We start from the raw sequence: 23,156 nt of genomic DNA, 5'->3' as shown, positions 1-23,156 counted from the left end.
TTGTTAAAAGAGAAAATAGTGATTTGGCAAAAATGAAAGTAAGGTAGAGATTAGAGGGTGGCAGGACCTTTTTTGGGGCGTCGGGATCGGGTGTTTTTAAGCTCGGGATTTGGGGATTGATCCTTACGAGATCCGGGAATATATTTTTCGATTTCGGGATATTAATTTCTTTAAATTCTGAATCTCGGGATTTCGTGGTTTTAAGCCGGTGATTTCGGGATCAGGACCCCTCCGATCGACAACCCCTCAAATTACCCTTAGTCGGTATTAGTCATTTATACATGATTCAAATTCTACCATTGGCATGTTAATAAGGCTCTCAAAAAAAAAGTACTGATGGATTGTCTTAGAAGCATTTTTTAGACTAAGAAGGGTATATATATAAAAAGTTACATTTAATTCATGTTTGAAACGTTGTAAATTTTTTAATTTATGAATTTTACCAAATGAAGCATTTTTGCAAAGGAGAAGCATTGTGGTCGTAGGCCAGAAACACGAATATAATTGAATTTAACAGAAAGGAAACATATCGGACTTTGAAAAAAGGGAGATACCTTTTATGTAATTCTCCGTACATAATATCTTTTACAAAAAATCATCCTACAACAGTTCACAAGCTGTATATGCTCGCGATTTCGCGGGTTTGTTCTAGTGTTAAGTATAATAGCATATGTATTTTGTATCCTTTTTTGAGAGCCACTTCATCATTCTGTTCCTTTTCAGACTGTTTGTTGTATTAAAATGTTCTTTTTAGGCTGCATTGTTTCATCAAACATGTTTTAGTTTCTTTGTAGTAAAGCTGATATGTTTATTTAACTTCAATGTCCGGCTTGAGTGTGTTATCTTATTAATCTGTTTCATTTTTAGGTTGTTTATTGCACCATATTTCCATTTTCAGTTTTTTTGGTATACTTCCCCTCTCCTTTGAGGTTACCTATTGATGTTGATTCTTTCTTCAGCCTGTATCTAATGTGTTACTTACCAGTTCCTTCTGGTGCAATGTTAGTTTTGACAGCAGGTTGAAGAGCTTGAAATGATTTTAATGGCTCATAATTCGGTCCAATCTTTTCTAAGTCCTAAAACAGAAATTTCTTATAATTTTACCTCATATTTACTATTTTAATATTTTTCCAAGACAAAATGTTGACAAAAAGACATGAATGTTATTGATAGTAAAAAGATATGATGAAATTAAATGGCATAACTGTAATGTGTTTATTTTAAAAGTAAGAACATTCAGTCAATCAATCATGACTAAAGTGACAGGGCCAAATAAAACTCCCTAGAAACAGTAAAAGCTAATACAACTGTATATCATATACAATTCACTGATCAATAGTAACTTCTAGTTCCCTTTAAACTGACCTAATGACAAACTTAACAAAGTTGAAAATCATTAGACCATGACTGAAGGGGTAGGGAAAAATAATCTATATTGAAATAAAATGAGCCCATACTAATACAACTACATACTAAATATGTATCATTGACATAAAATTGAGGAAGGAAATGGGGAATATGTCAAAGAGACAACAACCCAACCAAAGCACAGACAACAGACAATGGCCACCAGTGGGTCTTTAACACAGCCACAAAATCCCACACTCAGAGGTGATCCTCAGCTGGCCACTAAATAAACACCATTTGTAGTTCCTCTTCAACTGACTTTATCACAAACTGATACATGTAAACTAAGACTAAACCATGTTTGATGGTGAGGGTCAAATAAAATGAGATCTGCAATGCTCAACCATTTGCATACCAAATATCATGATTGGCCTTAAACCTTAACTCATCTCAAACTATTAGATGTAGACGAAGCAAAGGTTTCAAAGTCAATAGACCATGGCTGTGGGAGAGGGCCAAATAAGGGGAAAAGAGATGTGCCAATTCATATACAACTGCATACCTAATATCGTTGACCTACCATCAGTGGTCCTCCTTAAAAGTATCTGATTATAAACTATTATTACATTGGTTGCAATAAATTACATTGATTTCCCAGTTAGATAAAAACCGATAATTTCACATGTGAAATAAACGTGGTTATTTCACTCTCTGACGTCATATAACAATAGGCGTTGTCAAGACGTCGTTAACGTCGGCTCAAAACAAATTGTGAATGCGTAGGAAAAACATATAGTTCCTTGCATTTTCTACATTAATTTCATAAAAAAAAGCCATTGGCCAATGTAATAAAAAGTATAACTAATCGCCGTATTTGAATATAAACTAGAGGCTCTAAAGAGCCTGTGTCGCTCACCTTGGTCTATGTGAATATTAAACAGAGGAAGCAGATGGATTCATGACAAAATTGTGTTTTGGTGATGGTGACATGTTTGTTCATCTTACTTTACTGAACATTCTTGCTGCTTACAATTATCACTATCTATAATGAACTTGGCCCAGTAGTTTCTCTGGAAAATGTTACTGGTAGTAAAAATTTACAAATTTTATGAAAAATGGTTAAAAATTGACTATATAAGGACAATAACTCCTTAGGGGTCATCTGACTATTTTGGTCACGTTGACTTATTTGTAAATCTTACTTTGATGAACATTATTGATGTTTACAGTTTATCTCTATCTATAATAATATTCAAGATAATAACCCAAAAAAACAGCAAAATTTCCTTAATATTAACAATTCAGGGGCAGCAACCTAACAACGGGTTGTCCGATTCATCTGAAAATTTCAGGGCAGATAGATCTTGACCTGATAAACAATTTGACCCCATGTCAGATTTGCTCTAAATGCTTTGGTTTTTGAGTTATAAGCCAAAAACTGCATTTTACCCCTATGTTCTATTTTTAGTCATGGCCGCCATCTTGTTTGGTTTGGCGGGTCACGCCACACATTTTTCAAACTAGATACACCAAAGATGATTGTGGCCAAGTTAGGATTAATTTGGCCCAGCAGTTTCAGAGGAGAAGATTTTTGTAAAAGATATATAAAATTTACGAAAAATGGTTAAAAATTGACTTTAAAGGGCAATAACTCCTAAAGGGGTCAACTGACCATTTTGGTCATGTTGACTTATTTGTAAATCTTACTTTAATGAACATTATTGCTGTTTACAGTTTATCTCTATGTATAATAATATTCAAGATAATAACCAAAAACAGCAAAATTTCCTTAAAATTACCAATTCAGGGGCAGCAACCCAACAATGGGTTGTCTGATTCATCTGAAAATTTTACAGCAGATAGATCTTGACCTGATTAACAATTTTACCCCATGTCAGATTTGCTCTAAATGCTTTGGTTTTTGAGTTATAAGCCGAAAACTGCATTTTACCCCTATGTTCTATTTTTAGCCATGGTGGCCATCTTGGTTGGTTTGGCGGGTCACGCCACACATTTTTTAAACTAGATACCCCAATGATGATTGTGGCCAAGTTTGGTTTAATTTGGCCCAGGTGAGCTAAAAATAAGACAACGCGTGACCAAACGACGCATGGATTAAAAGAGTGCGCAGCACGAGTTTAACCCATAGCGGCGTTCGGTCATTTGTTATTCAAAATACGGCGATTAGTTATACTATAAATACTTTGCTTTCACCTCTTACACCAGAAATAGAAAACCTAAGTCTCTCTTTCTGGACTTTGCTGAAGCACAACATTAATATGTTCAGAACTGCCAGAATTTTTCTACCAATACTACTTTTATAATTCATTAGAGAGACTACTGTGGATTCATTTATTTCATTGATACCAATTTCTACGGTTAAAGGAAAACTTGCATTTTCAAGGATTTTTGATTTCATGGTTTTCCAAAAGTCTGCATTTTTATCATACAGCAAATTTGAACTTCGTTGAAAATTTTAATTTGTGGTTTCCCTCTATCCACGAAATCCACGATACTTGGTATCTAACGAATAATAATGAGTCCACAGTAGTGAATAATTTGTTTTTCTAACTTACAGGTGTAATTAAACTGAAATACTGTTCTGATAAATTATCATCTGTACATACAAATAAGCTATCTTCTTTAGACTGAAAATAAAAGGACAAAAAGTTAAATTAAAAATGTAATATAAAAGCCTGCTTTTCATAACATTAATATATGTTTAAATCTTCTCTCAAGTTGATTAAACTAACAAAATATTAAATGAAAAATAACACATTACATCATAACATGGATAGAAATGTTTCCAAATATCTATTCTTTTAAGGGCATATGATACAGTTTTGATCCTGTATTTACAAGTTCATGAAAATTTGCATATAAGCTATTTCTTACCTGACTATATCAAATATGTAATAAAAAATATACCTTCATGTGCTACTTTTTGAGTAAAATGAGGTCTAAATTTTGTATATTTTCTCAAAATTCAGATTTGTGGCCGTAGTTTCTTTTTCGAAAGAAAGACATAACTTTTTTGTTATAAAAGATAAACAAAACCTGGTTTTTGTTAAATAATTGGTAGTTTTTTCAATTTTATAAATATCCTAAAAAAAAATGCAATTTTTTTTCCAGAAATAACTCATATTTATCAAATGTTCATGAATTGAGGAAAAAACTTCATTTTTGACTGCATGTTTATCAAAATTAAAAAAAAAACTCTAATTACAGTTTTATAAAATTTGGGTCACATAATCTCTCTGCAAAATGAAACAAAATGCCGTTTTAAAAAATAGGGGTCCATGAACTCGTTTTCAAATTAAATCAGTTTGAATGATAAAAATCAGTTGAAAAATGCATCTTTTCCCGATATGTCACAGTGTGATGTCGCGAAAATAACAAATAACGTTAGCAACGTCATTGATTTCCCTGTAACTGTATTGTATGCCCTTAAGGGGATTCACAAATATTGTGGATTTTTTTGTGCCATCACTGGCATGATTGTTTTTCTTGTAATTCCAGAACATATGATTGCTGCTCTAAACCATAATAAACTGTAATCAATGATGGCAATTGATTGAGAACAAATAAATCCATGAAGATTTTACAAAACCAACAAGGATGTTCCCTATTTAAAATACAAATGAAGTACGATGGAATTTGTTACTGATTGCAAAGGTTATGCAGGATTTTCTAGTTAAAATTTATCTTTTTTAAGAAAGGTGAGAAATTGAAACAAATGGATTTCATACCTGTCAACCTCTGAAAATGAAAAGTCAGGTCATGACCTGCATTGAGAAAAAAAATCTCAGGTCATAACGCGTACGACATTTTGCGGGCTCAATTGAAGAAAAAAAATATGTTTACATATAATTTATATAGTCAATATGTATATGAAACAGTTAGAACATGTATACAAGTTTATTTCAGACTATTGTTATATTCCATAGTAGCAGACTTGGCATTCTTTAAAAGAACTGCACTTGGTTTCAGTTCATAGCAATGCAAATGTGTATTCATTTTACAAGAAAGAAGAGCACACAGTGTATCCTTATTAAGATCAGCCCTAAACTCTGTAGCTATTTTCTTTACTAAAGAAAATGCCCTCTCACTGTCTGCATTGCTGTTTGGCAAAACCAGTAATGTTTTAGCAAGTTTTGACAAAACAAAAAATCTTGGCTTGTTAAGAAAAATGTCATGCAACTTGGACATTTCTCCCCAAAATGTACCAATGTCAGTTTCAGGGGAAGTGCAAAGTGGAAGTTCATCTAATGGGGTCAACTGATAGTCACTGAACTCATCTTGTAGCTTGTTGAAAATATCGTTACGTAGCTCAGGTAAACAAGTCCTACATTTTGACTTTTGGTTACATTGAAAAAGACCGATAAAACCGAAGGTCGTATTACTTCTAAATACCGGAAACAATTCCGGTCAGAAATCCGGGTGAAACGGGTAATGTTAGAAATTCCCGGGACCCGCCGGGTAAAGAAAAACTCCCGGGTGAGAGGTGAAAATAACGGGTGTCACCCGCAAAAAACGGGTGAGTTGACAGGTATGGGATTTGTTTGATTTTTTCCATACTATTCGGTTTTTTTGTGCTGTTGTGTGGTCTGGTGTCTTTGGTTAAATATATTGAATGCAAAGCCTTTTTTTTAATTATCTTACCAAAGTTTTAGCTACAGTTGTATGGTCTGGTGTCTTAAGTTCAATATAAAGCCTTTTTTTAATTATCTTACCAAAGTTTTAGCTACAGTTGTATGGTCTGGTGTCTTAAGTTCAATAAAAAGCCTTTTTTTAATTATCTTACCAAAGTTTTAGCTACAGTTGTATGGTCTGGTGTCTTAAGTTCAATATAAAGCCTTTTTTTAATTATCTTACCAAAGTTTTAGCTACAGTTGTATGGTCTGGTGTCTTAAGTTCAATATAAAGCCTTTTTTTTAATTATCTTACCAAAGTTTTAGCTACAGTTGTATGGTCTGGTGTCTTAAGTTCAATATAAAGCCTTTCTTTAATTATCTTACCAAAGTTTTAGCTACAGTTGTATGGTCTGGTGTCTTAAGTTCAATATAAAGCCTTTTTTTTAATTATCTTACCAAAGTTTTAGCTACAGTTGTATGGTCTGGTGTCTTAAGTTCAATATAAAGCCTTTTTTTAATAATCTTACCAAAGTTTTAGCTACAGTTGTATAGTCTGGTGTCTTAAGTTCAATATAAAGCCTTTTTTTAATTATCTTACCAAAGTTTTAGCTACAGTTGTATGGTCTGGTGTCTTAAGTTCAATATAAAGCCTTTTTTTTAATTATCTTACCAAAGTTTTAGCTACAGTTGTATGGTCTGGTGTCTTAAGTTCAATATAAAGCCTTTTTTTAATTATCTTACCAAAGTTTTAGCTACAGTTGTATGGTCTGGTGTCTTAAGTTCAATATAAAGCCTTTTTTTTAATTATCTTACCAAAGTTTTAGCTACAGTTGTATGGTCTGGTGTCTTAAGTTCAATATAAAGCCTTTTTTTAATTATCTTACCAAAGTTTTAGCTACAGTTGTATGGTCTGGTGTCTTAAGTTCAACATAAAGCCTTTTTTTAATTATCTTACCAAAGTTTTAGCTACAGTTGTATGGTCTGGTGTCTTAAGTTCAACATAAAGCCTTTTTTTAATTATCTTACCAAAGTTTTAGCTACAGTTGTATGGTCTGGTGTCTTAAGTTCAATATAAAGCCTTTTTTTAATTATCTTGCCAAAGTTTTAGCTACAGTTGTATGGTCTGGTGTCTTAAGTTCAATATAAAGCCTTTTTTTAGTTATCTTGCCAAAGTTTTAGCTACAGTTGTATGGTCTGGTGTCTTAAGTTCAATATAAAGCCTTTTTTTAATTATCTTACCAAAGTTTTAGCTACAGTTGTATGGTCTGGTGTCTTAAGTTCAATATAAAGCCTTTTTTTAATTATCTTGCCAAAGTTTTAGCTACAGTTGTATGGTCTGGTGTCTTAAGTTCAATATAAAGCCTTTTTTTTAATTATCTTACCAAAGTTTTAGCTACAGTTGTATGGTCTGGTGTCTTAAGTTCAATATAAAGCCTTTTTTTAATTATCTTGCCAAAGTTTTAGCTACAGTTGTATGGTCTGGTGTCTTAAGTTCAATATAAAGCCTTTTTTTTAATTATCTTGCCAAAGTTTTAGCTACAGTTGTATGGTTTGGTGTCTTAAGTTCAATATAAAGCCATTTTTTAATTATCTTACCAAAGTTTTAGCTACAGTTGTATGCCATGTGAGCTTTATTCTTCTTGGCATTGTTGTTAGGTTTTCCCACTGTTTATCTATGTAAGGAATAATGTCCTAAAAAAAATTATAGTTACATTGTATGAGCCTTATATGAACAAAATATTGTGGAGAACACCCTGATATGAAGGCCAGAATTCTCCAGAAAGCAAGAGAAAATACCTCATAAAATAAATATCTTCATTAACTGACATTCTTAAAATCAACCCAAAATAAAGTTTCGTCATAACAATGGCAACCAGGGTACTCTTTACATGCGGTTATTTGCTACACAGAGAGACCTGCTTAGCAAATTTGGTGGTATTTTATGAGATTCATTTCATTTAAATGGCAAGTAAAACTTTTAGATACTACTATAAACTACTTTGAAGTTAAACAACATACTTAAATTTCTCTGTCTACGCTGATCATTGTTTTGAGAATTCCAAAGTTACTAAAACTTTTGAGACAACATTTATAAGATTAGGAGTATATAAATGCTGTGAATTCATTTTGAAAGACATTTGTTTCTTTTATGTAGAGAAGGATATCTACATTTGTTAATAAGAGAGGTATACATTACTATCTAAAATTTCTTCAAATTTTTCTAGATGATATATTATTTAATCCATAGTTTTAAGTCATGTGTGTGTAGTTGTCAATCATTTTAAGATACAGTGGATTCATTATTGTATGTGGTATATGAAAATTTTAGGAGTTCCCATTATAATTAAAATTAAATTTAAATGTTCCATGTAGTTCAAATTTTCTATAAGCCTGTATGCAGACTTTGACAAGACCACAAAATCAAAATCAATAGATATACAAATTGATCTATGTCCAAAAACTGATATCCAAGAAAATAAATGACTTTACAATAGGTTAGAAATTAACCACATTATTTATACCTTATCTTTACAGAAACTACCATCATTGTCTCCCCTTGCTCTAGCTTGACACATTAAATTAGCTATTGCTGTGCAACAAATCTGTGGAAAACCTACAAAATAAATGATATACAACAAACTTGTTTCACATTAATAATTTACTCTGTGTTATTTGTTTCCTTATATTCTTATATTATATTCTTTTTAAATTTTTTTTTTTTAAAGAAATCATATTTCCATAAGGTTATGAGCATCTGTTATACTGTATCCCTATATATTTCCATAAGGTTATGAGCATCTGTTATACTGTATCCCTATATATTTCCATAAGGTTATGAGCATCTGTTATACTGTATCCCTATATATTTCCATAAGGTTATGAGCATCTGTTATACTGTATCCCTATATCTTTCCATAAGGTTATGAGCATCTGTTATACTGTATCCCTATATCTTTCCATAAGGTTATGAGCATCTGTTATACTGTATCCCTATATATTTCCATAAGGTTATGAGCATCTGTTATACTGTATCCCTATATATTTCCATAAGGTTATGAGCATCTGTTATACTGTATCCCTATATATTTCCATAAGGTTATGAGCATCTGTTATACTGTATCCCTATATATTTCCATAAGGTTATGAGCATCTGTTATACTGTATCCCTATATATTTCCATAAGGTTATGAGCATCTGTTATACTGTATCCCTATATATTTCCATAAGGTTATGAGCATCTGTTATACTGTATCCCTATATATTTCCATAAGGTTATGAGCATCTGTTATACTGTATCCCTATATATTTCCATAAGGTTATGAGCATCTGTTATACTGTATCCCTATATATTTCCATAAGGTTATGAGCATCTGTTATACTGTATCCCTATATATTTCCATAAGGTTATGAGCATCTGTTATACTGTATCCCTATATATTTCCATAAGGTTATGAGCATCTGTTATACTGTATCCCTATATATTTCCATCATCAGTATTAAATTATATTCAATCCAGAATTTTATCATTTGAAAATATTAATATAAAATTTTACAATTTTGCTACTTTCTTTGACAGTTATCTTACCTGATTGTTTTCTTACAAAAGATTCCACACCATTTTGTCCACAATTCTTACATGAAAACTGATAATTTGTCATAAAAGGTATACATTGCCTGAAATTGATAATATATTAACTAGAGAGTCTAAAGAGCTTATGTCACTCACTCAACTTTATGTGCATCATGAACAATAGACACTCTACAACATAGTTGATTAGAATAGAATGTCAAAAAAATCTTTTTTGTTGATCGTGTATTGCTGATCATTTTTGCTCTAGTTTTTCTGGATCTTCTTTAAGTTTTACAATCATTGGTTATCATTTTCATTAAAGGGCAATAATTCCAATAAGAAGTAGCCTGGTGATTTTTGCAATGTTTACATATTTATAAATCCTGCCTTGATTATCAATTTTAATATGAATAGTTTTTCTCCTCCTATTTTACTTTTCAAGAATAGAGTCAAAATTTATGTATAAAAAAAATGTCATTAAAGGGCAATAACTCCTATAAGACATTGTCACAACAGTTATTTCGGAACAAATGAAAAATAGGTAGATCACAAAATTCTGAACACTTCCTGCACCAGTGAGATTTTCTCTATTTATAAATAGTGGTTTTCAGGATAATAGATAAAACTTGCATTTCATCCCTTTAATCCCCATGTTCTCTTTTTGGTCATGTTGGTTGACTGGCAGGGTCATCAGATACATTTTTAAACTAGACACTCCAATGTGGCCATGTTTGTTTAGATTGGCCCAGTAGTTTCAGAGGATATTGAATGATTGTTGCTTGGTTCATGTCCAGTGGCATATATTTCATGCATGTTCAGAATGATTTTTAGAGGGGAAAAATACAATGACAACAGATGCACAGTGATATGAAAAGCTCACTTGGTCCTTTGTATCCTTTAGGCCAGACATGAAGCTCAACAGAACATGTACAGATGAAAATAAAAATGTGTTCATAATACACTGATACCCCACTCACACTTTTATTTTCTATGTTCAGTGGATTGGACTTAAACTTCATTAAAAACTACCATGACCACAAACTTCTACCTGAATCGGGAGAGACATGCAAACAGACAAACGAACAAAGGAACAAACAAAAGGATGGAAAAATGGACACAGACCAGAAAACATGATTCCCCTAGGTGGTGCATGAAATATGGGTCAATTACATATTCTTCAGGACTTGGTTGCTTAAATCATATGAATACTATTGGTTAGTTGTTCAAAATTGATAAGAAATACTCGTCATTTTAAAATAATTTAAAAAAATCTTTTTTGAAATGGTAAAATTGGATAGTGCTTGCAAAATCACAGACTTAAATATTTTCGTGTTCAGTGAACATACCTGCCAACTTTTACGATTTAGGCGTGTACTAAATCATATAAAAAAAATATAAAATTTGGCTACAAAGTAACAACACTTGGTCAGCACCTCATTAAGAAAGGAACATTTATGCTATGTTTGGTTTGATTCAATTCAGTGGTTCTCTAAAAGAAGACATTTGTATGTATTTCTCATAAGGTCCTATGTTAAACTAAGTCCCCCGCTGGCAGCCATCTTGGATGATGGATTGGCTACAAAGTAACAACACTTGGTTTTATTCTATTCAGTGGTTCTCTAGAAGAAGTTCAAAATGTTAAAATGTTAATGACGACGGACGACGACGACAGACGCCAAGTGATGAAAAAAGCTCACTTGGCCCTTCAGGCCAGGTGAGCTAAAAATGAGAAATTCTGACATTGATTTGGAACAGCTTTTTTAAATGAAGGGTCCAATTATTTTGAATAATAAAGAAGATATAAGGCCAAGAACATATCAAAATTCTTGGACATATATTGACCATAAAATACCAGATAGATCATAAGATGTATAGTTCTACGGGAAAATTTTCTTCAAATAATATGAATGTGTGCTCATTTGTACTTAAAAAGTGGTTTTTAATGTCCTAACATTGAGGGGGTATCCCTAGGTGTTATTCCCAACCTGATAAAGGTCCTTCTTTCTTTACAATTTTAAATTGGAAAAGTCAACAACTATTTAGTATCCTTACACATGAAAATAATTCCTGGTCTTACAACTACATATTCATATTTTCTGCTGATTTAATAACTAGAATCATGCAAACAAACTTAAGAAAAAGGCATGTAAGCTCATCTAACAAATATGACACTATAGTGTTTCCTGCAGCTTTTAAAAAGGGCAGGGTAATTGTTAGCTCAGAGGGCACATTAAGCGTGATGGACAACAATTTTAGGGCACTAACTATAAACAGGCAATTTCTATAAAATGGATTCATTTAAAACATACTAGTTTAATGCTATAAAAAGGACATATACATCTGTAATCAATCATTAAAACAAATGTTAAACAAGAAAAAGTGTATATATGAAATATTTAAAACAATAAACACAATTTAGCTAGCTAGCTCAAGCTAGAAATCAAAAGGGGCAGGGTGCCAGTTTTTACTGTATAGGTTGTTGTTTTTTTAAATAAAATTATGTCATTGTTTGTGTAGTTATGTATAGTACATCGTCATCAACATACAATTTTTATTATGTTTTTATAGTTTAACTTCACTCTACCCATTATCAAAGAATATGGTTTGATTATATCTATATAAGAATTACATCTTTTATTACAACAATAAGAAGTTTTTAGGTATCTGGATGATTCGTTCCAACTCCGATTCGTCCCAACAAATTCGTCCCAAGTTGCTTGGACAATTCGTTCCAACTTTTTCCAAAACTTGTCAGTTCGTTCCAACTTATTCAAGAACAGTATTTAACAATAATAACCATTTGCATAGCCTTATTATTTCAATTTATAATGCTGTTCTTATATATATGATGTAAATAAATACTTAGCTTTAAAAGAAATCTATGATTTATTAATTGGGAAGAAAGGTATGTTGGGTATGATATATTGGTAATAATTAATTATTAAGTATTTCATGACAATTTAATATTTAAAAAATGAACAAAGTACTAACTAGTGTTATTTTCAAAGAATTCGTTATCATTATAATTGATTATTGTATTCCAATGGTGTGCGCATAATAGTTTATACTTGGTTTTAGAATTCAATATGAAAATATATAATTTGAATTAACAAACTGTTTTTGAAATTGATAATTGATAGTCATATCCTTTGTGAAAAAACTAAAAAAATTATAGTCATTTATTATAATCTAATTTAATTTTTATTTATATTTTAACCTTACCTGTAAAATGAATGCGCGCAATTGTAATCAAAAGCTGCGCGCAAACGTAAAACATTTTAATCCCCAAATGCGCGCAAACGTAGTGCGCCCGTTTTTCTTACGTGCATCGTTACTACTCATTAGCACCAGTTGTGTATGTTTTACAATATAAAATTTTACTCAGTTTCCTGTACGAAACCGAAAAAGTAACTTCAAAGAAATATAAAAAACAAAAGAAACAAAATTGTGGGCTTGGACGTGTGGAAAATAGAATACATATTTTTGTTAGGTCAACTTCTTTCAAACCAATAAAAAACATATGAAACATAGATGCTGTAAAAGATTCCTAATTCCATATATTATTTTTACATTCCATCATGGAATCTTCGCGTGTTGTTTGTCATCGTTTTGTTCGTGTTCGCCAACATGCTTTGTCTTGATGACAGATGACAATATGTTATTGATTATAATAAATGATACATGCAATATTAAACAATTAACATGTATGAAGTGTATGCCTATGGTAGAATACATTTTTTCCAAAAAATTGCAGCTTAATTTAAAATCTGACTATTCTAAATTAACAGTGGGTAGGTAAATTTTCCAAAAAAAATAAATTACAAAAATATGATTTTTTTTTTCTGCTTAGAATAAAACAATCCCCATTATTTAATGTGAAAATAGCATCAAAATTAAAGAAGTGAACATCTTCAACTTCCACTTACAACAATATTGTATTTTAAACATTTTTTTTTAAAGTGGGAAAAAAGCCGTAAAATTTACTATCTCAACATATATGCAGCTTGATTGATTATATATTTATATCTGGGCTATTCAGAGCTTGTTGGGTGTGGGTTCCAGATTTGTTGTGACCTTTGAATGAATATTCCAATCATTTCTTTTGGTAGTATGCTTCTGTATTTGTTAAATTTCCACAAACATTCTTTTTCTACAGCCAGTATGTATTATAAAAAATTCTACAATGTCTGTTGAATTTGCATAATCATGATAATAACATTTATGATTAAGGTAGTTCAGGGGGTCATCACTGAACATCATTTCTGAGCATGTTAGATTTTTGTTTTATTTAAGGAATTATGGTCTACATGTACAAAATAAAACAGAAACATTAAAACAATTCATTTTGTTTAATTATAGTTGAAGTAGCACTTTTAATTGCATGGCTATTTTCAAAATTTCTGTTTCAATCCAAGGGAGATAATTTGTATAGAAAGTACATGGAAATCACACATTTTGTCAATTTTCTTAAAAGTATGGCTGGTTTATACACCACATTTCTTTTTCTGTGACATGGCATAAGATTTGTCGTTCTGGTGGGATCATTAGTGGGATAATTAATAAATTAGTAAAAAATAAAAGTGATGTTTAATAGAAAAATACCTTCTGTCAGGAAAGACAACTCTGCTTTATGGGAGGACATATTTATAGTTGATAAACACTATCCATGAATTCAGGTTTTTTTTTACATTTGTTAAACAGTTATACATGTAAAATATCTAATCAAATTTCTACATATTTTTTAAATTTTATATCAAAGTATTTTTTCATGTTTATTCTGTTTCAAAATTTTTTTTTGTTGCCTTCACTGTTCTTTAAATCTTGAAAATGAATTTGCTATGTTGTAACTGTTAAATTCACATTGCTAGATGTTCATGATGTTATTTTTGTTTGTTATAGATTTATCAAAATATTTTTTTTTTCATATACAGACATTGTTTCAAAAAGTTCATGTCCCATCCTTGCCAATAATGAAAAAAACATTGAGTCCCATTCCTGTAAACACTGCAAAAAGTGCTTGTCCCATTACAGTTTGCACCGGTCCCATGCATCAAGAAATTTTGACCGGTCCCTAAACAGCGAAAGAAAGTTGGAACAAATTGTTTAGACTGATTGTAAAACGATCTATTATATGAAATATACATAAAAAAATGACAAGAAATTGACAATTTTTGCCATGAACAGTGGGTTGATTTACACAAATACAGTGATTTACGGACACCATTATTATAATAAAGTTGGAACAAATTGTTAACTCTGATTAATAATAAAATAAATCAGAGGGTACGAATTGACAATTGACTTGGTACGAATTGTCCAAATCTCACTGTGTCTAAACCACACCGGCAGAATTTGATCGGACTCGATGGTATCTAACGTCCGGCACAATGACGGAACATCAATAGACAGAAGAAAGATAGGTTTCTCCTTATTTTCTTATTTTTTTAATGATATCGAAGAATATATATACATATACAACTATTTTCTATTGTGAGATGCAATATTTTCTACAACCGTTCTATATTAACGGAGAAATAAGTCAAAATGCATGTCAAAATGACGAATTGAGTGAACCTTGCCTCAAAATTGTTTAAATTCTCTTTAAATTGTTCACGTTGTACGGAAAGAAAAGTACGGGAAGATAGATACTGACACAGAGATTGCAAAACTAGTCATTATGAGCATCTCAATACTTGTATTTATGTGTATGGAACGAAAGAAATGGGTCATGTCAAATAAAAATACACCGGTTTCGTCATTGTTGTTTACTACACAACACCCGGTTTCGTCTATATATATCACCCGGTTTTTTATATTTTTTTAAAACCAACAATTTATGAAAAGCAACGTTAACACGGATCTGAACATTGTCTTTCGAAAGAATTTTAATATATATGTATTATAAAGTAAACTTGGCGTGTTTACATTATTTACATAGGTAATTATAGTACTACACATTTTCCTAATGAAAGTCGTATCCGTTATTTCACTGATCTTCAAACTAATTTTAAATGGAATATAAATACTTAATAGCAAACACTGATATCTAATTATTTTTTTAACATAAACATTATGATATTTTTTTTATATAGGTTTTGAGATACATCGCAGTATGTGACCCCCCCTTTTTTTTTACAAAGAAAACCTAATTAACGCTTAAAAAACAAAAACATCACCTTAAAGTATGCAGAAGTTAAGATTTATATTACTAAGAAGTGTGTAAAGTTTGATGCAATAATGATAAACCATTTTGAGATATGGCGCGACATGTTAAAAAAAAACACACTCCTGTTTTACTTACAAAGTTCTGTAACTCAAAAAGATTTAATTTGATTTTCACTAAAAGGTTTACAAATCGTTTGACCATTTCAAGAAATAACTTTGTTAAGTTTCATGAAAACTAGATAAGCTGTTCTCAAGTTACGGTGCGACATGTTTACGCTGGACAGAAAGATAGACGGATAGCTAGACGGACGGACGGACGGATGGAAGGACGGATGGACAGACGGGTGTATACAATAATACGTCCTGTCAAAATTGGGATGGACGTGTAAAAACGCAAAGAAATGAAAAAAAAAATCGTAATTAAAGGTCAATAAGTTTTATTAAGATATCGGCCAAGTCGATTTATTTGTATATTTGTCTGCCTTATCATTTTCCTATATAAATTTTATATATATTTGAGAAAAATGTATAGAAATCGATAAAAAGAACTTGATATTCGGCATTTATTATAATAAACATAATCCAACTCACATAATCCGATTTCCCGGGTGTCCCTGTTTTTCTCATTTCTTACAATATTTTAATTCGTTATACACTTTATAAGATAAGTGGCGAATCTAGATGACGTATAGGTTGCACGCCCCGACCCCACCTTCGGTTGCCAAAACTATATTGATTCCTGTATTTAACGATTTTGTAAAGCAAAAAAATAATCAAAATATTGTTTGACTCGCTACGCTCGGCGGTATGTACAAGTTTTTCGAAATACGCCCACTTTGAAATAAACTGAATCCGTCTGTCCGTATATATTGTCAAAATATATTGACCAACGTCAGTGTACGATCATCATAACACAATGGCGACAGTACAGACTCGTTTCTTTTAATAATGTTAACAAAATTATTATTATTGAATTTTATCGATGACCTGAGACTATTATACTAATTTGTACATAGCAGTATAGTTACAATTAGTGATAAATAAATTTTATTTTAATGCATGGTAGTTGTAATCCTACATTCTATGTCGATTATGCATGCATATACATTTGTCTTATCATCAACGTTTATCCTTAAGAAGATTTATTTTTAACGATGGTAGAAAAGATTACATACATGGAATGATTAGATTACTTATAAAGGTGTCCATTCTTTTGTGCGAGAAAATCACATATCAATTGTGTATTTCGATTTTTAAGACCGTAAACTTTAATTTCAAGTTTAAACATGTTCAACATATTTTCCCATAACTCATATAGAAAACGCATATTTAAAGAGCTTTAATCTCAATATGCTGTTAAAAAAGTTCGGAATGCAAAGTAAAATTAAAATATTTGAGTTCTATAAGAGTAGGAATTTGCTTATTATTTATTTGAATCTGAGACTCATATAAATAATAAGCCGCTGTCCGGTGAACGAACGACCCACAAAACTCCTTTTGAACTCTGAAATTAAATAATCAATTATAATGTAATGCGATTATGATTTTTTTTATTTGACCAAACCGGGTTATGCATTTTGAAATCTATGACGAAACCGGGTTGTATACATTGACGAAACCGGCCAGTTCCATTTTGACATGACCCATTTCTTTCGTTCCATACACAGAGTTACAATTATTGAGATGCTCATAATAACTAAATTTGCAATCTCCGAATCAATATCTATCTTCCCGTACCTTTCTTTCCGTACAATGTGAACAATTTAAAGAGAAATTAAACAATTTCGAGGCAAGGTTCACTCAATTCGTCATTTTGACATGCATTTTGACTTATTTCTCCGTTAATATAGAACGGTTGTAGAAAATATTGCATCTCACAATAGAAAATAGTTGTATATGTATATATATTCTTCGATATCATTAAAAAAAATAAGAAAATAAGGAGAAAGCTATCTTTCTTCTGTCTATTGATGTTCCGTCATTGTGCCGGACGTTAGATACCATCGAGTCCGATCAAATTCTGCCGGTGTGGTTTAGACACAGTGAATCTGGAACGAACTGGTTTGGAACGAATCGGACTTGGAACGAATTGACTAGCATTCAGTTTTTAACATCATTTACTGACTATACAGCCATTGCATGGTTGGAATGTAAGAAAAACCATTCTAATTTGATAATCTTTAGAACATGGATTGCTAATAAAAAGTATAATTATCAAGTAGAAATTGCAATATTTTTTCCCCAATATGTTCAAAGACAGTTAATATCTTTAAGGTATCATTATTATGTTATTATATATTCAATTGGTAATTTATTCCTTATTTTGGTTCTAGATAATATTTTTAGAGCACAAATTTGTAATAGGCTAAAACAGGGGAAGTAACTCCAAAATCAATTTCCACCACGTCTGCCTTAACTGTGTTGAGATGGAAGGCATTTCTGTAACGGCATAGTTTTATTTTGATGACTTAAATTCAATTCTAAAGTCATGAAAGTCTTCATTTATACACTCCTCCATTGTGACTTGGAGATCGAAAATGCCGACTCAAGCTAAATACACTCAAGCTAAATACACTCGCTGACACATTCATCAAAAGTATGACAAAAAAAAAACATTGTCCTAATTAAATTACTTAGTTATTAACACCTTTGAAGTCTTTATCATTGTAATTGATTGTAATGACATGATTAACCTGGGGGCAATCACACAGGTATCATATGTAATTAACTTGTAGATCAGAAATCGATAAAACAAAATTTCACCAAAACGGCACAAGAGATTTTTGGAAAAAGACGCCAGGGCAGAAGGGCGCTGATAAAGGCACACAGACGATAAAGGCATGGCGTCTAGAATTTTGACAGAATTAGGGCAGGGCGCCAAATTTTTTTCTCAAAAAGGGCAGGGCGTCGAGAAATCGCGGCAGGGCGCCATTACACGCCAAAACCACCTGTAGGAAACACTACACTTTTTCTAGACCACAAAACAGCACACGCAAAATAGTTGTTGCAAAGAATTGTAACCTTTGAAATTGTTATCACGCTAAAACCCCCATGGGCATTTTCAAAAGTTTGCAAGTATGAGTGAACCATGAAATCATAGTCAAAGCTGTAATTTGGCATATAATTTTTAATCAAAGTACTTAAGTTCTGAACATCGGATGACTGCAAGTTCTGGTAGATGGTCACAACCAATTGAAAAAAAAATATCACATCTCTCTACTTGAAAGTGAGGTTAAGGTACATAAATATATTTTTTTCTGAGACATAGCAGTTTACTTTAGTTTGTTGTTATATTTCAATTAATATTTCCCATGACAAAACATTATCATATCATTTATCTATGTTCTTAAAAGTTATTTTCAGCAATAAAGAATGTTATTTTGCATTCGCTATTGTCAAAAACGAAATTCAAGTGCGTAGAAATTTATGTGGCAACAATACAACAGAATGCCAGCATGGTCATCTGATGTATGAAGCATGTTGTTATGAACAAGCCTACTTAATTTCCAGTCATTGTGATAAAAAAAATTCATGAGAAAGTACCTCAACCCAAAACGTTAACCTGATAGTGAATGGAAAGGTACACATACTAGAAAACATAATGCCACTTTTTCAAAAAGCAGGACATCAATATTTCATATAGTAAGCATAGTAGTATGATACCACAATAGGTCAACACTTCACTGTAGCATTTTAATATTGAAAATAATTATCTTTATTGTTTAGAGAGAAGCTTTTAGAGACAGCATGCTACCTACTCATATGAACCATAAAATTATAGTTCTAAACTGATTGATTGATTAATGTTTAATGCCACTTTCAGCACTATTATTGGCAATCAGATTTTATTGGTGGAGGAAGCCACAGTGTAAGGCAAAAACCAACACCCTTTATTAGGAAAACTAACCATTCTATTTTATTAATGGTTGAGTGTTATAGTTCTATACAAAATAATTACCCTAAATAGCAACCTATACAGTCAGCATGATACCACTTCATACAAACACTACACTGTAGTTCAACAGCTCCTAAATTTCTTCCTTTACCACTGAAATATAGAAATTAATAATATGAAAAAAAGAGTTCCAATGTCCCCCGCCCCCCAGCTGCATTGCACATATTTTATCTGCTCAAGAGCAATAACTAAAATATAAATTTCAAACTTATTAATATAAATGTATTTCTCACAAGATTGAAGAAAAGTGAGAATGAAATTACTAGCAATGTTATTTTTCCATATATTGCTAAGTTAAAAAGACATAATTTGCCATCATTCTTCCAAGACCATGCTGATATATATAACTTTCATAAAAATTTGACAAAAATGTATGTGTGAGTGTGCTTCCTATGCAATACTTAATATAAATTGGCACAACTCCTGTAAAAATCAAAGATCAGCACTGGTTTTAGAACCATCACAGATATTGCTGTTATAAACCTATGATTAGCAATCCTGCAAGAAATGTAAGTTTGAGAGTGTTAACATAGCAATTTTCAAAATAATTAATACATGTATTTGAAAGGGACATAACTCTTTTTTTCAAAGTTGATGGGCACTGATTTTTCGAAATTGTAGTGAAATAGCTGATATAAAGCTTTGTTATAAATATCATTAATAGTTGGCAAAAATTAATTAAATTGATATAAACCTTTGAATTTCACAATAATCTAAACTATAAATGTGAGAGTGTTTACTATGCTAGACTTGTTGACTCCTGGTATTTCTATGTCCCCCTAAAGGTGTCATGTATAGACGAAAATCTTATAACTTGTAAGTAGATGAGTAGCATCATAAGATAATCATAGGAACTAAATGTACAACCAACCCTCTCCTCACAAATAACTTAAAGCACTGTGGATTCATTTATTTTCGTGGGTATCAATTTTCCTGGATTAAGGAAAACTTGCATTTTCCTGGGCATTTGATTTCGTGGTTTAGAAAATCTCTGCATACTAAACCTTTAGAAAATTTGTGATTTGTTGAACATTTGAATTCATGGTTCGTCTGTAACCCTGAAAACCACGAAATTTGGTATCCAAGGAATAGTAATGAATCCACAGTATTTGAAATATTAGCGTCAGTTTTACCATTAATTTTATAAACAAATTATTCATGTAATAATCATACCAATAACACACAGAGTCTGTATCCATAGCTTCTTCAGTTTGTCTAGATTCACCTACAAATAAAAACAACTACACATTTAAGGTAGAATGCTATAAACTACATGCAGTATAAACAAAATATGAGTTTTAAACTTTGCCAAAGTCCAAAATATACATGTACCACATTAAACACATTTCCATAAATATCACATTGCTTAATTTTATAGAGCAACAGGTTCAAAAAAACTGTTCCCGATAACTAGATTTATATGGATTGACTGATGGTGTGCAATGCCTCTTTCAGCACACATTGTTATAGTTTTAGAGTGCTGGATTTGCTGGATGAAGGAGATCAAGAGAGAACAACCAACCTAGCGGCAGAATAACTGGCAATCCAATTATGCAGAGGAAAACCACACTAGGAAATCTGTGGTTGATTTAATGTAATTACAAGGTCAATGAAACAATCTAGTGTAATTTTGACCATTTCAGATGAATTATTTACTTTTATAATATCTAGATTTCATTAAATGAAGTCATTCTTATAAATAGAGATTACTTCTTACCTTTTTCTAAACTTCCTTCAACCATTTCTGATTCATTACTTCTACAAAACAGTTCAAAATGTTTATCATAAACATATTCTGATTAAAAAAGTGTTTTTTTCCAGGAGCATATTACATCAAGAAGGAGTCAGTTGACAATTTCAACCTGTAGACTTATTTGTAGATGCTGTCAGGGTTAAATCTTTGCTTATTACAATTTCTCTCTTAGATTTCTTTAAAAGTTTCTGCATCCATCTTTCAAGGGCAATAACTCCCAAAAGTGATAATTAGTATTAAGTTCAGTTGACTTATTTATAAATCTTATATTGCTGTCAGAACACATTTGCTTATTGCAATTTCAAGGGCAATAACTCTTGTAAGAGTTAATTTGAAGAAATTTTGAATAATATAAAGATCTTATTGTTTTGGTCATTTTTGCTGTTTATAATTTATCTATAAGTACATTCAAGATTGTATCCAAAAACTCAAGAATTTACAAAAAATTCTCATTACAGGTGCAAAAACTCAAAAATATATTCAATTTTTCAAAATTCTGCAGAATGACCTTTACCTTCTGATCCTTTTGAAACTCTGTCAAATCCTGATAATAAGCTCACATTCATGTACAATAAGACTAAGAACATGTAGATGAGCAAAAACTTAACAAAACTTAAAAATTATGCTGAGATCAAGAACAGTGCTTAAAATTATTGGTCTGTGGTGTTCCCTGCTGTTCATATCTAGAGTTAAATTACATAGATTTTGACACAGTGCATTGGTTTTTTTTAAATAGTATTAATCACTTGTGACATTTTTAGTGTTAATATGTTTTAACATTGTTGGGGAGTCTTTTCTTGTTATGGATTGGATTGTTATGACATTTTGGTACCTGTAGAAGTGGTCATGTTTATTTAGTTATATTTTTGGTGAATAGTACATGTAAGTATTATTTTATGGACTAGATTTGCTAAATATTTCAACCAACTATATTTATTAGAAATATTCATATCATAAGAAAACAAAAACAACCAAAGAAACTATTGTAACCTTATACACATTATCTACTTCAGACAATTCTGCATACTTCCAACCCCTGGTTTATTAGAATCAATCATAAAATGCCTTCAAAATATTTATTTGGATACATATATATTATTCATGCATATTTACATCATTGCAAAATTAATTTATATGGCAAAATATTGCAGGTTATGAATACCTGTATATATCTATCTAACAAATCAGTATGTATCAAATTGCAAGTGTTGTTTGTTTGGGTTTTTGTATGTTGTGATTGTCTGTTGATATTGTCATTGATATTAAAATATCTGTCATTACATATAACTTTTGATGTTTGATTCTATTTCTGCAGCGTATATAAGGTCGTGACACTACGTAAGAACAGTAATTATGATTAAGGGTGACTTTTCGTGAATGTCATTGTTTTAAAGTGAATAAACAATCTAGAAAACCTATTTTGTTCCATTGAATGTGTCCCGATTGCCGCTTTGTCGTCCATATTGGAAATGTTGAAAAGGCTAAAACGTGGTTTGACCCGAGCCAAGACCGTACATTATTAAAGTGCCCTTTACGGTTAATCAATTAAAAACAAGAAAATAACAGAATAGTATTATTTGAGGACTAACTGAAAAAAAGAGGGAGGCGGTCTCATGGTATTGTTTTGATAAAAAAAAAACAGTAAATGAGTAAAAAGAAAATAGCACAAAATCAAAATTTAGATGTTTTGCAAACCGGGGGCCACCCACTACACAGTCCCTACACACAGTA

General features: G+C 31.3%; 1 protein-coding gene across 1 annotated transcript in view; it reads right to left on the bottom strand.

The window, feature by feature from the left end:
• The window catches only part of LOC134725257 (set1/Ash2 histone methyltransferase complex subunit ASH2-like), a 56,830-nt gene extending 33,930 nt beyond the window's left edge, over positions 1 to 22,900 (bottom strand). The window contains exons 1-9 of the mRNA XM_063588928.1: positions 22,841 to 22,900; positions 21,390 to 21,430; positions 20,846 to 20,897; positions 19,676 to 19,765; positions 9,568 to 9,656; positions 8,504 to 8,595; positions 7,578 to 7,673; positions 3,924 to 3,995; positions 983 to 1,076 (exon numbers count right to left, since the gene is read on the bottom strand). Coding sequence (XP_063444998.1) covers positions 983 to 1,076; positions 3,924 to 3,995; positions 7,578 to 7,673; positions 8,504 to 8,595; positions 9,568 to 9,656; positions 19,676 to 19,765; positions 20,846 to 20,897; positions 21,390 to 21,430; positions 22,841 to 22,887 — 673 coding nt within the window. The 5' untranslated portion in view covers positions 22,888 to 22,900. The remainder of the gene's footprint in view (positions 1 to 982; positions 1,077 to 3,923; positions 3,996 to 7,577; positions 7,674 to 8,503; positions 8,596 to 9,567; positions 9,657 to 19,675; positions 19,766 to 20,845; positions 20,898 to 21,389; positions 21,431 to 22,840) is intronic.
• Positions 22,901 to 23,156: the final 256 nt, after the last annotated feature.

This window comes from Mytilus trossulus, chromosome 7 (assembly GCF_036588685.1).
Source record: "Mytilus trossulus isolate FHL-02 chromosome 7, PNRI_Mtr1.1.1.hap1, whole genome shotgun sequence".
NCBI lineage: Eukaryota > Metazoa > Mollusca > Bivalvia > Mytilida > Mytilidae > Mytilus > Mytilus trossulus.
Note: the sequence above shows the minus strand (reverse complement) of the source record. Positions and strands in the feature narration are given on the sequence as shown.